This window comes from Lemur catta, chromosome 17, assembly GCF_020740605.2.
Source record: "Lemur catta isolate mLemCat1 chromosome 17, mLemCat1.pri, whole genome shotgun sequence".
Taxonomy (NCBI): Eukaryota; Metazoa; Chordata; class Mammalia; order Primates; family Lemuridae; genus Lemur; species Lemur catta.
The window spans coordinates 38526089-38541148 of NC_059144.1; the positions used below are offsets into that span (position 1 = coordinate 38526089).

Consider the following 15060-nt stretch of genomic DNA (forward strand, 5'->3'; position numbering starts at 1 on the left):
AAGGTGCCCAGGACATTACAATTAAGGGACGAGCGGGGGTTTCCGGTTTGGGGGAAGGGTTCCAGTACGGCAGGATTGGAGACACTCCCCTGCCCTAGGAGGTGGAATCAAGGCTGGGCGTGCCGGGCGTTTTCCCAGCTTAACCAGGCGTTTGACCTTAAAGGGTTCGTCCCACGTGGACGTTTACTTGGCCCTTTAATGGTTGGCGTTTTCCAAAGGCCACCAATCCGCTACAGCTTCGTTAGTTAATGGCAGCCTCTTCCGCCAATCGGCCGTCAGAAGCCGAATCCCGTAGCCCAATAGTATTCTGGTAGAGGGTGGGTCTAGCAGTTGCGCAGCGACAGAGCGCTCTGGTGTGTCCCATTGGCTGGATCAAACCCAAGCGAGCCGCTGATTGGCCGACGCTGCCGGAGGGTTACAATTCAAACGCGGGCGGGCGGGCCTGCAGCCCTGCAGTTGCAGCCGTGTTTTCCGAGTTCCTGTCTCTTTGCCAGCGCCGCCCGATGGCCTCCCAAAACCGCGATCCGGCCGCCGCCAGCGTCGCGGCGGCCCGTAAAGGAGCCGAGCCCAGCGGGGGCGCCGCCCGGGGCCCGGTGGGCAAAAGGTGAGTGGTGCGAAGGTAACACTCGCCGGGCCTGGCATGTCCTGGGCATTGGGACCCGAACTCCTGCGACCCGTCACCAACCTCTTGGACGGGCAGATATGCGAGTGCAGGGGAACACTCCGGGAGCTCAGGGCCCAGCATGCCTGGGCATTGGGGCTAAGGGCGGAGACTTGCGGGAACCCCACCTTCTGAAACCGGTGAGATTTGGGAAATGAGTGGGACACGCCAGGAGCTCACACTGCTCTTTGAGACCCTCTTGAAAGCTGCCAGGCTACTCCCCGGGTGAGCCAAGACGAAGATGCTCAGGAACCCTTTGAGATTTGGCAGGGGCGGGGAAGGGGAGAAATTGAGATCTGGCACGCGGAGAGACGCCAAAGCAGTGGGGATTAAAAACACGCCAGAATCATCCTGCAGGAGCCTGGAATTAAGGAGGGTGAGGACTCACTAGGATCGTTCTGTGGAGCTAGTGAGTGTACCCTAGGGTGACTTTGATCTTGGGGAAGGGTTAAGCCTCCATGACAGCTCCTCTGGAGAGGTTCGGGTGGGAGGAATGCATCACCTGGAGCCCTGGCCCATCCAGAGTCCCAAGTAAAGCGGAATGCTCTTTTTGCAGGTTACAGCAGGAGCTGATGACCCTCATGGTGAGTGACCAAGTGCCCAGACCCCCAGCCAAATGGTACCTCCCACTCAATTATCAGTAGCTCCCTTTCCTACATCAGCCTCTTTGCTAGACACGGGTAAAAAGATGAGTATAATTTACTCTTCTTCTGGGAAGTTCATCTACCCTACCTACACTTTTTCTTCCAGCAGACTCTCCTCTCAATTCCATCTCCCTACAATAAAGTTATGTCTAAAACACAGTTCCCAGAATTCATATAAGACATTCCCTGCCCTGTCCTTCCAGGTCCCAAGCTTTACCCACGCCCAACTCACCACCCTCCTTGGTGTTTCTAGTCCTGGCATACCTTGGAATACTCCATACTTAGATCTTTTTTTACCCTGAATGTTAACCCTGAACATTCAACTCAAATCCTTCAGTTCTCATATTGCATATCTCCTTAGTCTGTGAATAGTCTCTGGGCTTTGCATATAACCAGCACTTAACTAGCATGTTTAATTGAATTCCCAGCAGCCAACAAGATTGTGGGTACAGAGATACCTTTTGCTTCCCTGCACAGCCCCTCCTCCCATGGCCTGGTGATGCACCTCTACAAGCCCAATACTCCTTCCCAGACGGGTGTATTCAGCCCCAAGAGTCTGATAATCTTGCTCAGAAAAGCTGATCAGTTCTGTTTGGTTGCTTTACTTTGGATCAGAGTGATGAGATTAAGGGGAAGGAGCTCACTCACTGACCCCCTTCACTATGTCTGAAAGTATACTCTGAAATACAGCAATGTTGTGTTTCCTCCCCAGATGTCTGGTGACAAAGGAATTTCTGCCTTCCCTGAATCAGACAACCTTTTCAAATGGGTAGGGACCATCCACGGAGCAGCTGGCACAGTAAGTGTGGGGTTGGAGTGGGTGAGTGTGGCTTTGCTGAGACTGGAAACGTGGGAGGTGAGAACCAAGTGCCAGGGCTGCTTCAAGCCTTTAGCTGGGCAAGACACTCCCCTTGTGCCTCTTCACGTGCTCTGGGCCTTGTGGCCTTCTTCTCTCCCTCTGTACAATAAAAGGGTGGGTTTATAACAGGGCTGTCTATCTTACGTGCTTACAGGTGGCCAGAGAGCAAGGAAATCAATAGAGTGAGGACTTTGGCCAATGTGAGGGCACAAGTCTCAAGAAGGCAGTTTCTCATTGCTGCATACCTGGTTTAAGATAAATCAGAAGTCAAGATCTGTGTCAAAATCCTAATTCTTACATGTTAGCAACTAATATTCTTTTTTTTTTTTGAGACAGAGTCTTGCTCTGTTGCCTGGGCTAGAGTGCCATCCCACCAGCCTAGCTCACAGCAACCTCAAACTCCTGGGCTCAGGTGATCCTTCTGCCTCAGCCTCCCAAGTAGCTGGGACTACAGGCATGCACCACCATGCCCGGCTAATTTTTTCTATATATTTTTTGTCATCCAGCTAATTTCTTTCTTTTCTTTTTTTTTTTTTTTTTTTTTTTTGTTTTAGTGGAGACGGTGATCTCACTCTTGCTCAGGCTGGTCTTGAACTCCTGACCATGAGCAATCCTCCCGCCTCAGCCTCCCAGAGTGCTAGGATTATAGGCGTTGAGCCACCCACCGCGCCCGGGCAGCAACTAATATTCTAATTGAACTAAAGCACAGCTGTGGTGGCCCTCAGGGTGCCAATTTACAGCCCTTAGGCCAAAGAATCCCTGATGTCTCCACCAGATAAAAGGAAAGCACCAGAAAATATTTAATGCCTTGTCTACTATCCAGTCCCAGACAGAAACGCAAAAGGTCCCAGCAATCCCCTTGGATGGGGCTTGGTTGGGATGTGAAGCCCGGATGGGGAAGCTTATTCCCTGTCTGTTTCTCCAAATGCCAGGTATATGAAGACCTGAGGTATAAGCTCTCCCTGGAGTTCCCCAGTGGCTACCCTTACAATGCACCCACGGTGAAGTTCCTCACGCCGTGCTACCACCCGAATGTGGACACCCAGGGTAACATCTGCCTGGACATCCTGAAGGACAAGTGGTCTGCCCTGTATGATGTCAGGACCATCCTACTTTCCATTCAGAGCCTGCTAGGAGGTAACTCGGGAGACCAACCCTCTCGTGCCACCTGGGAACCTGTCAGGATGCCTCTGGGTCAGCGTCTTCCACCCCCTTGACTGTTCTCTTTCTCTCCACCCACAGAACCCAACATTGATAGTCCTTTGAATACACATGCTGCCGAGCTCTGGAAAAACCCCACAGGTGGGTCCTTCATTCTTTATGACAGGATGATGGCTCCCCAACCATAAAAGGATCCCAGTGACTTGGGACTGGGCTGGGCCAGAGGAGGATGGGGGTCCATCCACTTCCGCCTCTGCCCTGGATGCTCCTGTTTGCTATAAAAAATGGGAAATTACCCCTTCCATATTAATGCAGGTTGAGGGGTGTTTTTAGTAGAATGCCTTGGCCTGTGCCCTCCCCCGTCTCCACGGAAGCAAGCCCTTCCAGGAGAGCTGACGGGGTGGCTAGCAGCGGCTCCCCAACCTCCTTCCATCCCTGCACCCCTGGCCAAATTGCCCACTTGCCCACCTTCATTAACTCCTCCTGTCTCCAGCACTCACCGAGACTTGCCTGTTCTCTTTCAGCTTTTAAGAAGTACCTGCAGGAAACCTACTCAAAGCAGGTGTCTAGCCAGGAGCCCTGACCAGGGCTATCCGGACTCTCCCTGTGTTATTTTTTTTCCTTAGACAGTCTGTCCTTTCCTTAATTTCTGTATAGGACTCTGTATCTTGAGCTGTGGTGTTATTTTTGTTTTGTTTCTGTTTTTAAATTAAGTCTCTGGTTGAGCCCTTGTGATGTATATTAAATAAATACATTTTGGTTGTTTTTTATACAAGTTGCTGCTTTGCAGTTACCCTAAGGTTGGAGGTATTTGGGGTGGGTGGAGGTTAGGTTTAAGGTCTGGGTTCTTGGCCTTCTCCTCTCTGTGGGGGTGGGCACAGCTGATAGGCTGTACAGCCCAATAGTGGGGTGACTAGGACTTGTGGCCTTGGCTATTCTATGACTCTCCATCTGTTGATCTATGAGTGTCATAATAATGCCTATTTCCATGGAGTTGAGACATGCCCCAGGAATGTTAATGAATACTGGAGCTGCCCCAGGCGTGTTGCACATGAGGCTGAACCAGACCTTAGGCTGAAATCCCTATAGCTGTAGAAAGAACAAGTGTATGTATATGTTCAAGAGGACTGGCCACTCACAGATGTTCTGGCCCTGAAAAAGAGAAGGCCGTAGCCACCCTACAGCTGGCCCAGGGTCTGGGCAAACAGCCAGAGAAAAAGCCCCTTCCCTGGCAGGACTCTCAGGGCTGAGCTTGCATCTCTGGGTCCTGGCCCCAGGTCCCCCATCGGTGGATCCATGCTCCAAAGGGGCATGTTCACTGCCTGCTTCATTACCCTCCAGCAGGTCGTCAGATGCTGCACCCACTGGCCCAGACCCCCAACCCCTGGGGCCACCTTTCTGTTGGCCTGCGCAGGCTCTGGCCTTTGAGGCCCCAGGAAGAAACACCCATGCTGATCAGTTGGGCCTCCGCACGGGAAAGAGCAGGCTGAGGTAATAGCGCAGCCCCAAGCCCTACAAGGAGATCTCCAAGGTAGATAAACAGCACCCAGTTGCCCTCCAACCTCTGCACCCAACCCCTTCTGCTCTGCCAGCAGCTGGTTGTGCAGGGCTTCGGGGGAAGGGGAGGAGACACCAGGAGGCCTCCAAGCCACTCCTTCCTCATTCCTGCTAACATAGGCCCTTCTCTGCCCTGTGTCCCAGCCAAGCAGCCACCTATGAAAAGAGTTGGGAGTTGTCAGGTCTGGAATTGAAAGTTGGGTACCCTCATGCCTATAACTGCACTTAGCTCTCTTGTCTTGGAGCTTGGAGCAGTGCTTCTCAATCTAATGTGCATACAAATCCACCTGGAATTGTGTTATAAAATGTAAATTTTGATCAGTAGGGCTGGTGGGGCCTGAGGTTCGCTCTCAAATGAGTTTCCAGTGATGTCATTGCTGTGATCTGGTTAAGAAACAGATTTAGAGCAGTGTTCTCAAAGCGTGATCTTCTCAGCTGTAGCAGCATCACCTGGAACTTGTTAGAAAGGCAAATTCTTGGCCCCAACAAGCTCTCCAGGTTCTGCTACTGTCAAGTTTGAAAATCAGGTTAGAGAATGCCTGAGAAAGGCAGGGTTCAGAACCTGATGCAAAAGTGGTTCTTAATAAATGCTAACGGTGGTGGACGTATTCTTTTCTGCCTTAGGGAAGCCTTTCCATGTCCTTGGTCATGGTGTTTGGTCCCCTAGACGGTCACATGTCCTACCTTGTGTCAGTTATAGGGACCCAACTCTAAACTCTACTTTAGAACCAGTGTTCTCTGGAATTAATAACAGTAAAATTACTTTACTAATGGGGTTGCTAAAAGAGGGAGTCAGTCTAGGCTGCTGGTGGAGACAGCCAGATGCAAGAAGGCCAAGCAGAGACAAATAGTTGGGAATTGGAGAGAGATGACATTGAGACTCTGGCCTCCAGTTCATACCACGAACAGACAAATCCCTTTTTGGTTTAGCTCAGTTTGATTTAGATTTCTGACACTTGGAACAAAAAGAGGCCTAGTACAGGAAATATTAGAGTTTGCGATTATTAGTATTCCCATCACTCAACACAGTTATTCAATGCCTGCAAGGTAAAAGCTCTCTGCTTTGGGCTGGGAATAAAACAGAAAAGGACACGGCCCTGCCCTCAAAGAAATTGGAGTTTAGGAGGTAGACAGACCTATCAACAGGGTAAACTAAGCACCATACAGAGCATTAATTAAGAGCTCAGACCAGGTAGGTGGACAGAGAACTGTGTTAGAATCCCAGGGCCACCCCCATGTTGCTTGTATACACTTGGGCAGTCAGACTTAACTTCTTGGTAAAATGAAAATAATGTTAGCACCTACCTTATAGGATAGTTAAAGGACCTTAGGACAGTGCCTTGCACATAACAAGCACTCACTAAGTGTTGGGTACTAGCCTCATGTGTTGCTATGCAAGCTCAGAAGTGGAGTGCTTGATGAAGAAGAGGAGGGTGAGGGAAGGCTTTCTGGAGAAGGGGATTGAGCCCTGAAGGAGATGTAAGAAAGCACGTTCCTTGGATTGCAAAAAGTTCAAAGGTATGGTGAAAAGGGGAGGAAGGCAGGCTGGCGAAGAAAACATGGATGTCAGGACACCATGGCCGGTAAAGCCATATTAAAATGCTTGGGCTTTATCTTGAGAGCCTTGAGTAGGGCAATGGCATGACCACATTTGTCTTTAGAAAGATCTTGTTGGCTACCTGTAAAATGAATGGCTGGGAGGAGGTTAACTACTGTTGTCAAGAGCTGGGCAAGGCTCAGCACAGTAGTTCACACCTATAATCCTAGCACTCTGGGAGCCCAAGGCAGGAGGATCGCTGGAGGTTAAGAGTTCAAGACCAGATGCAGCAAGAACAAGACCCCATCTCTACTAAAAATAGAAAGAAATTAGCTGGGCAATTAAAAATAGAAAAAAATTAGCCAGTCTTGGTGGCACACACCTGTGGTCCCAGCTACTCTGGAGGCTGAGGCAGGAGGATCGCATGAGCCCAGGAGTTTGAAGTTGCTGTGAGCTAGGCTGACTCCGTGGCACTCTAGCCCAGACAACAGAGCAAGACCCTGTCTCTAAAGAAAACAACAAAAAAAGAATGGTGCCTGGTGTCCAATATATCCATGTAACAAAGCTGCATTTGTATCCTCTAAATATATTGACATGAGAAAAAAAAGAATGATGATGATAATGATTTTAATAATAGCTAGCATTTATTAAATGCTTGCTATGTGCCAGACACTGTTCTAAGCACTTTGTACACACTAACTCATTCTCACAACCTGTAAATACTATCATAATGCCCATTTTACAGATGAGGAAATTGAGGCACAGGGTGGTTTGTCACAAGCAGTGAGGATTCAAATTCAGGCAGCCTGACTCTAAAGCTAAACTATCACTACACCTAATTAGCTATGATCTGTCACCTGTTATATACAAAGGACTACGGGAGATAGAGCTGCAGCCAGTGGGGTCAGGGATGAAGGAAGAGATGGTGTCTGAGCTGGATCCGGTACGTTGAAGAATTTGCCAGGCTTATAGGAAGGCATTCCAGAGAGGACAAACAGCATGTACAAAGGCCCAAGGGCTTGAAAACGCACTCCAGGTCCATATCAGGAATAAATTGCGGCGTGGCTGGAGCCCCGCCAGGGACGTGGGAAGCAGGGGAGGGAGGAAGGGAGTGGAAGGAATTTGCATTTGATTCCAGAAGCAACGGGGAGCCCTGAAGGACTCTCAACAGTGTAGACAGATTTTGTCTCAACTAGATCATGCTGACGGCCCTCCGGTGAGCACACCGGAGAGGGCTGAAGGCAGGGACACCAGACTGAGGCAGGGATCCAGGGTGACAATGTGATCAAAACCTTCGGGGCTGTGCCTCCGCCCTCCCTACCGTCGCCAGTACTGAGCGCCTAGTGCGCGCTGGGAAGAACGAAGTAGGTCAGCAGAAACAGTGCTGCCTGGCGTGGACTGACACCCACTCCCCGTGTCCCCAGCCCAGTAGCCTACAGAAGGTGGCAACCACGGCCCCCAAGACCCAAAGGTTCCAGAAAAGGACGGTGGGGAAGTGAAGGAGCTTCACCCCTCTGCCCTGGGTTCTAGCTTCCTGCCGTCACGAGTCCCCTCCGGGGGGCCGCAGGGTCATGATGATTCAGCAGCCTCCAGCGCCAGGCGCCACCGCCACGCGTCCGCGGCGCTGCGGTGTCCGGCGCCAGCTGCCGGTCGCGGGCTGTGAACCTGCCCCACTCCAGGGAGCCCTGGGTGGCGCCCACCAGGGTGGCGCCCTGGACAGCGGCCCAGCCAGGCCGCCCTGAGACCCGCTGCCCCCCGTGCTCCCCTCACTCAGGCCAAGAGCTTTGCAAGGTTGACTTTTATTCCTTCCAGACCCAGGCCCAGAAGGGACCGCGCCTCCCTGGTGAAGCGGGAACCGACCCCGGGAGGGAGCCGCCCGCGCTGGAGGGGCGCTGGATCTCGGTGGAGGCGACGGCGCGCTCTTTACTGGACACCCTCCATCATCTTCAGGAACTCTGCGGGGAAGGGCAGGGCAGGGAGTCAGCGGTCCACTCGGGACGCAGAGGCCTGGCCAGGGCTCCGGCCTCGCACCGGAGGTGCCTAGTCCTTAACTGAAAAGTTGCCCCCGCCGCCCAGAGCTCCCTACCGCGCGTAGGCGGCGAGGGGGAGGAACTTGGTCGGGTCACACCCAGCCCCACCCGCAAGGCCAAGGCCACCCGCACCCTGGCCGGCCGCAGGGGTGCCCCGCCCCCGACGCTCCCTCTCCCTGAGGTCCCACGGCCCTCACCGTCGAAGTCGATGCGGCCGTCGTTGTTCTTGTCCCCGTCTTTCATCAGGGATTCGAGCTCCTCGTCCGTCACGTGCTCCCCAGAGGCCCTGAAAATGTCAGCCAGCTCCTCGGCGTCGATGTAGCCATCTGCGTTCCTTCGGGCCCAAGGACAGCGAGGGCTCAGCGCCGGGGCAGCCCCCCTGGCCGCGCTCGACCCCCGTCCCGCACTCCCAGCCCGGACCCCCTGCCCCGCCCGCCTGGCTCGGAGCGCGCGGCCCCGCGTCGGCTCCCAGGCCCCGACGCACTTGTCGAAGATGCGGAAACACTCGGCCAGCTCCTCCTCGCTCTTCCCCTTCGCGTCCTCTTTCATCTGGCGCACCATCATGACCAAGAACTCCTCGAAGTCGATGGTGCCGCTGCCTGAGGGCCACAGGCGGGGGACTGAGCCCGAGCCCAGACCCCGCCTCTCCCCACGACTCCCTGCCTCGGAGGGGCCCCGCTCACCGTCCTCATCCACCTCCTCGATGATGGCGTCCAGCTCCTCCTTGGTGGGCGTCTGGCCCAGCATCCTCATCACGGTGCCCAACTCCTTGACGCTGATGTCGCCACCACCATCAGCGTCAAACATGTCGAAGGCGGCCTTGAACTCTGCGGGGGGTGGAGGGGAAGAGCAGAGGGCTGAGGTGAGGCCCACTGACCGTCAGCCTCACGCCTACTCCCCCGCGCTCCCCGCACCCCAACACCAGCCCACGCACCAGCGATCATCTCCTCGCTGAGGTAGGACCGGGCCTCGACCTGCTGATCCGTCTGTGTCGGCTGCAGGAGAAACACAGAGTCAGAGCTGAAGGGGCAGCCCCGGAGCACATTATGCCCAACCCTTCCCACTTGTCAATTAGAGGGCAAGTCAGAACCCCCCCAGTGACACTGGGCAAGTCACTTAGTGTGCTTGCATCTCTTAGCAGCTTTTCAGGGACAAGATGAAGTCAGGGTGTGAAAGGGCCATTTCCAGCATGACTTTCCGGATTTCCCTAGCTCCCGGTGGTGCCTAGTACTTTAATAGTTGCCCAATAAATGGTTGTTCTCAAGTAAATAATAATGCAACGCAAAGTTACTGAGCACCTGCTAAGTGTCAGGCTGTGGACCAGGCACTGGGACCACCAGGAAGAGACGGATACATCATCCCTTGGCACAGAGAATTTGCATAGATGGAGATTTTAAGCTTCCTTCTTATGATTCAGTCACTGGAGTAAAGACCTCGTGCTGGGTAGAATGTGATAGAGGCCTTGGCATGAAAATAAGATTTCTGGGGCAGTTTCCAGGTCGCATCCCAGCCAGGCCATCTGGGTTGACGGCTCTGGACCAAGGCTGTCGGTGAGGAAGGGGTCAGGCGTCCAAGGAGTTCTTCAGCGGACTGGCAGCCAGCCCTTCTCCTTCTCCCCTTCCCTCCTCCCCTCCCCTTTCTGCATGCCAGGAGGGTGGGCTATTTTTAGTCAGGCATGGACAACAGCAGCTGCCTCCGGGGTCTAGTTACTCCTTGAAGTAAAGTAGGGAGAGGGGATCTCAAAGGAACAGCCGCACATCAGACCCCTCTCTGGGAGGCTGTGGTCTCTAACTCTGGTCTGTCCTCTTCTGCCCCTTCCCAGTCACCCTCCGGCTCTTGGAGCCCTGCACTCGGGCTGGCTCCAGGACCTGCAGGTCTCCCACCTTCTGGAGGAGCTTTTCCTCGCTCAGTGACAGCAGGAAGGTTTGGCTGGGCTTCTAGCCCACCCTTGCCACTGGCGGCCCTCAGGGTCCCCATTTCTACTATGAAGCAGACAAGCTAAGAGCCCCTCAAAGCTCTACGAATGACATTGCTGGAAGTCTCAGGAGGTGGGCAGGGAATCTGCAAGACTTGAGGTTCGATCCCTGGAACACCCAGCCCTCCCCTTGCAAGAGAAGTCAAAGGCCTTCTTCCTAGGCCTCCTCCAAGACACCTGGGTTCCAGGAACCTTCATATTCCAACTTCAAACATCCAAGATACTGCCCTACAGAGCACCCAAGTCTGGCTTGAAGGAAGCCCAGAATGCTCCAGCAAGTGAAGGAGCCGAGTCCTTTCTTGTCCTTACCATGGTTGCTGGTCACTGGGACTCCTCTGCTGTGGTCCACCTCCTCTGCACTCCAGCATCCAAAGATGCCCTGGCCCACCCCAGCCCCCCAGGATTTATAGGGTCACCCTCTCCTCCCACCTTCCTGCTCCCCAGCACTGGATACCCTGCCCAATCAGATCCTGGGGTCAGTGAGCCCCACCCCTCCCAGAGTCCTAGCCCATTACCTAATTTAGCCAAGGGCCCTTGCAGGGAAATTTAAGCCTCTGAGCAGGTGGCAGGACTTGATGTCCTAGATTCTTGTGAGGAGGGCCTGCCCTGCTCCCCTCCCTTAGAGAGCCACCACCACCCCTCCCCGCCAAGGAAGCACACTGGCTGCAAGATGGGTAAGGACGATCAGAATAGCAGCATGGTGGAATGGGAAGAGCACAGCCCTGAAGTCTGAAACCCAGGATCCCGGGCCTGCCTCAGCGAGCTATGTGACTTCGGGCAGGTGGTGATGCTGCTCAGAGCCTAGCTTCCTCGCATGTGAGATGGACCTCTCTGTGGGGTCTCCTTCACAGACAGACCTTAGAGATAGGAGCCCAGTATAAGTCACCTAGCTTGTGCCAGGTACATGGCATTGGTGCTTGGCATACGGAATGTCTTGTCTTTGAACCATGATAAGGGAAAAAGGACAGAAGTGGTAGGAAGTGATAGCTAGGCCACCGTTTATTGAACCTCTATGATGTGTCACACACTGTGCTAAGCATTTTAACCACATGATCTCGTCTAGTACTCGTCCTGTGAGATAGCAACTGTTATCACCCCCGTTTGACTGGAGAGCTTTATAAATCATAAAAGTCTAAAGTCATGAAGGCTGCTGGGCGCCGTGGCTCACACCTGTAATCCCAGCACTCTGGGAGGCCGAGGTGGGCGGATCGTTTGAGCTCAGGAGTTCGAAACCAGCCTGAGCAAGAGTGAGACCCTGTCTCTACTAAAAATAGAAAGAAATTAGCTGAACAACTAAAAATATGTAGAAAAAATTAGCTGGGCATGGTGGCGCATGCCTGTAATCCCAGCTACTCAGGAGGCTGAAGCAGGAGGATCGCTTGAGCCCAGGAGTTTGAGATTGCTGTGAGCTAGGCTGACGCCATGGCACTCTAGCCCGGGCAACAGAGTGAGACTCTGTCTCAAAAAATACAATAAAATAAAATAAAGTCATGATGGCGATTCTTACTATGAATCCCGCCTGGGGGGAAGTGGGGACAGAGTCCTTGGGGGACCTGTCCAGAAGAAGCGTATGGATGGATGGAGGGAGACGGTGTGTATTTGGAGGAGAAATAGTCAATGAAAGCATCTCCCAAAGTTACCTTCTCCAGGGAAAGGGTATTTGGGATTCATTTTTGAGGGGATGGGGACCGGGCAGGGGAAGGTTCTTTAAGTGGTAAAGGGGCAACCGGCCCCTGCCTAGACAGAGCTCAGTGAGGAAATCTGGAGGAGCCCAGCTGGTCATCTGGAGGGTAAAGGGTGGGGCAGACCAAGTCCAAAAGGAGCCCGGAGCCCACCCTGAGCATCCAGAAGCTCTGGGCTGGGCCCCGGGGAGTAGGCAAGGTTCATGGACAGTGGCTAAGTGACAGAAAGGGCACTGAGACAACTGAGAACAGCATCTGGGGCCAGGAAGGGGGAGCTGGACACCAAGGAAGGCAGATGGACAGTGGCAACTGGGCTGCCCCCACCCCCTATATATAGACATTCCCAAGGAAAGCTCGGCAGGGCCAGGCCAGGCTAAGTAAGGCCTGCCCGGTCAGGTGGAGGGCCAAGGAGCGACACCCAGGAGTTTCCAATTTGGACACAAGCACTGGAACCACTTGGTCCCTTTGGAACAGAGGATGTGGAACCCTCAGCCCTCCCTTGGTCATTAATTTGTTTTGTTTATTTAGGGAAATAGACAAGGTCCAAACTCCTTGTGTGGCCAAGCAAGGTCCCACCAGCCTCTTTAATCTCACGCCCCTCCCCTCCCCACCTCGTATGCTGCTCTGTTCTGGTCAGACGTAAATACCTAAATACTGCCCCAAACACTACCCTTTGTAAACATCCAGGCTTTTGCACATGCTGCTTTTTCTGCCAGAAACTCCCATCTTCCCTCTCTTCACCTTCCTACTTCCCTATCATCTTTCTCAGCTTTAACATCACTTCCTCCAGAATCCCTCCTCCTCTCTGCCCAGGCCAGGTGCGTCCAGGGAGGTCTCCAGTCATAGCACTGAGCATGCCTTATGTATGATCACAATCTGTTCTGAGTTCCACCGACCAGAGACCGTTTCCTGTTCACCATTGAATTTCCCAGCACCCGGCACTTGGCACTAAGCAGGTGTTCAATAAATATTGTATTCTATGTAAGAATAACTGAACCCAATGGCATTTAGTTCAATATAAGGAGGAACTTCCTAGTAGGCACAGTTCAACAATAATGGGAACAGGTGGCCTCAGGTGGTAATGAGCTCCCTGTCGCTGGGTATACACAAGCAGGAGACAGATGACCATCTTTCAGGTAGGCCATAGGGAAATATCCGTACAGAGTTTAAGAGCGGTGGAGAATACAGGACATCAAGAGATCTCCTAGTTCTGCCCCTGTTTGTGTGACCCAGCATAAGCCCCTTACCCTTGCTAAGCCTCAGGCTAACTGTCTGTAAAATGGAAGTGCTAATCAGATTTCTGAGGAACTCTCCTGCTCTGACAATCCATGGTTTTATGAAGACCAGCTTTGTACCGAGACTTGCAAGGCATATACCAAAGGACAAGTCAAATTCAGCCAGTGATTGGTGAATGAATGAGTGGTGAATGAATGAATGATGTTTTTGCCCCAACGCCCTGCCTGTGAGCCAAATGAAAAGTAATTAGAGCTTTGAAATCAATTACACAGATTTGGGTTTAAATCCCAGCTCACCTATTTCCCAGATATGGATCCTGAGGAAGTCAATTTGCCTCAGTTTCCTCATCTTGAAAATGGCCCATTATTGCCGAGTAACAGTCTCTTCTTCAGGATGTTGTGAGGGTGAGATGTGACAATATGTAAAATGCCTATAACAGGACGTAGGACACATTGGAACCTCAAAAAATGAGAGGCCCAGCCCTTCTGCTCATAGGGAGGGCAGGGAACAGAAATACCTTCTGTTCATTCAAAACTATGTCCCCCACCCCTCTCTCCTGTGCTACCCAAAAAGGGCAGGAGCTACTATCAGAGAGATTTTGATTTTGTTTTATCGTACAACTATCAAAATCTGCCCTGCTAAGGACTGATATCCAGGCCTTCTGACAGGAAACCACAATAAACTCTTCTTGACCTACTCCTGCTCTGAGGATAAAAGATGAAACACAGAGCTCCAGAGATCTGCTGAAATGACCAGGCCTGCCACATCCGAAAAGAACAGTATGCGGAACCCAGGGCACCTGGGCTCCAAGGCGCCAGAATCGGGACCTCTGGCAAGCTGTGTGACTTTGGCCAAGTAACTCAGCCTCTCTGGGTCTCAGTTTTCCCGTTTGCCTACTTCCCATGTGTGAGGGTCAAATGAGATTGTGAAAACCTGTGCACACTGTAGAAACAATAATCATTATGTAACTGATCATTTCATCAGCCCCTGTTCTATGCCAGGCACTGGACTAGGTTTTTGTTTGAGACGGAGTCTCGCTCTGTCGCCCTGGCTAAAGTGCCGTCCCACCAGCCTAGCTCACAGCAACTCAAACTCCTAGGTTCAAGTGATCCTCTGGCCTCAGCCTCCCGAGTAGCTGAGACTACAGGCACGCCACCATGCACGCTAATTTTTTCAATTTTAGTAGAGACGGGGTCTCACTCTTGCGAAGGTTGGTCTCCAACTCCTGACCTCAAGCGAGCCTCCCGCCTCGGCCTCCCAAAGTGCTAGGATGACAGGCGTGAGCCACCGCGCCCGGCCTCGGCTAGGGTTCTTACAAAAGTGGCAAAATTAGTTTTAGTATCATGGTCCCTGTTTTACAGATAAGAAAACCTAGGCTTAGCGAGGTCAGATTCCAACTCAAATCACGCATCTTCTCTTGACCTCAGTTTTCTTTTTCACGGGAGAAAAGGGCTCCCTGATGTCACATAATCACTTCGTAAAGTTGAAAAGCGCTGGGGGGAAATCAGGGGGGTAGATTGTGCAGACCTGGGTCTCCAGGCGGGGAGGGAGGAGTCAAGGAGGTCCCGCGCCGGGCGGGATTGTGCAGGATTCCGCAGGAGGCCTGGGGCTCCCTCGGGCGGAGCCAGGATTCCCGAGGCCCTCCTGCAGCCAAGCGCCCGGGATTCTCGGCGGCTCGGGGAGCGGGCGGGGCAGGAGGCGGGGCGGCGGCAGGAAGA

General features: G+C 52.8%; 2 protein-coding genes across 2 annotated transcripts; one reads left to right on the forward strand and one right to left on the reverse strand.

Moving 5' to 3' along the window:
* Positions 1–390: 390 nt before the first annotated feature.
* On the forward strand, positions 391–4095 carry UBE2C (ubiquitin conjugating enzyme E2 C). The gene is made up of 6 exons (XM_045528325.1): positions 391–604; positions 1218–1245; positions 2018–2104; positions 3097–3301; positions 3407–3466; positions 3850–4095. The coding sequence occupies exons 1-6, from the start codon at positions 504–506 to the stop codon at positions 3906–3908; spliced, it is 540 nt and encodes a 179-aa protein (XP_045384281.1). The 5' UTR covers positions 391–503; the 3' UTR covers positions 3909–4095.
* Positions 4096–8215: 4120 nt separating this feature from the next.
* On the reverse strand, positions 8216–10819 carry TNNC2 (troponin C2, fast skeletal type). Its single transcript, XM_045528326.1, has 6 exons — positions 10734–10819; positions 9384–9444; positions 9133–9276; positions 8934–9048; positions 8647–8783; positions 8216–8374 (listed from the first exon to the last, which is right to left on the reverse strand). The coding sequence occupies exons 1-6, from the start codon at positions 10734–10736 to the stop codon at positions 8343–8345; spliced, it is 492 nt and encodes a 163-aa protein (XP_045384282.1). The 5' UTR covers positions 10737–10819; the 3' UTR covers positions 8216–8342.
* Positions 10820–15060: the final 4241 nt, after the last annotated feature.

Bases quoted from the DNA above. Each gene is read 5' to 3' on its own strand.
- UBE2C (XM_045528325.1), top strand. From the start codon at position 504: ATGGCCTCCCAAAACCGCGATCCGGCCGCCGCCAGCGTCGCGGCGGCC. The intron at 1,246-2,017 runs GTGAGTGACCAA...TTTCCTCCCCAG, and splicing joins AGGAGCTGATGACCCTCATG to ATGTCTGGTGACAAAGGAAT. The intron at 3,467-3,849 runs GTGGGTCCTTCA...GTTCTCTTTCAG, and splicing joins GCTCTGGAAAAACCCCACAG to CTTTTAAGAAGTACCTGCAG.
- TNNC2 (XM_045528326.1), bottom strand. The intron at 9,277-9,383 runs GTGCGTGGGCTG...CACCCCCCGCAG, and splicing joins CAGCGAGGAGATGATCGCTG to AGTTCAAGGCCGCCTTCGAC. The intron at 8,375-8,646 runs GTGAGGGCCGTG...CCTTCCCCGCAG, and splicing joins CGGCCGCATCGACTTCGACG to AGTTCCTGAAGATGATGGAG.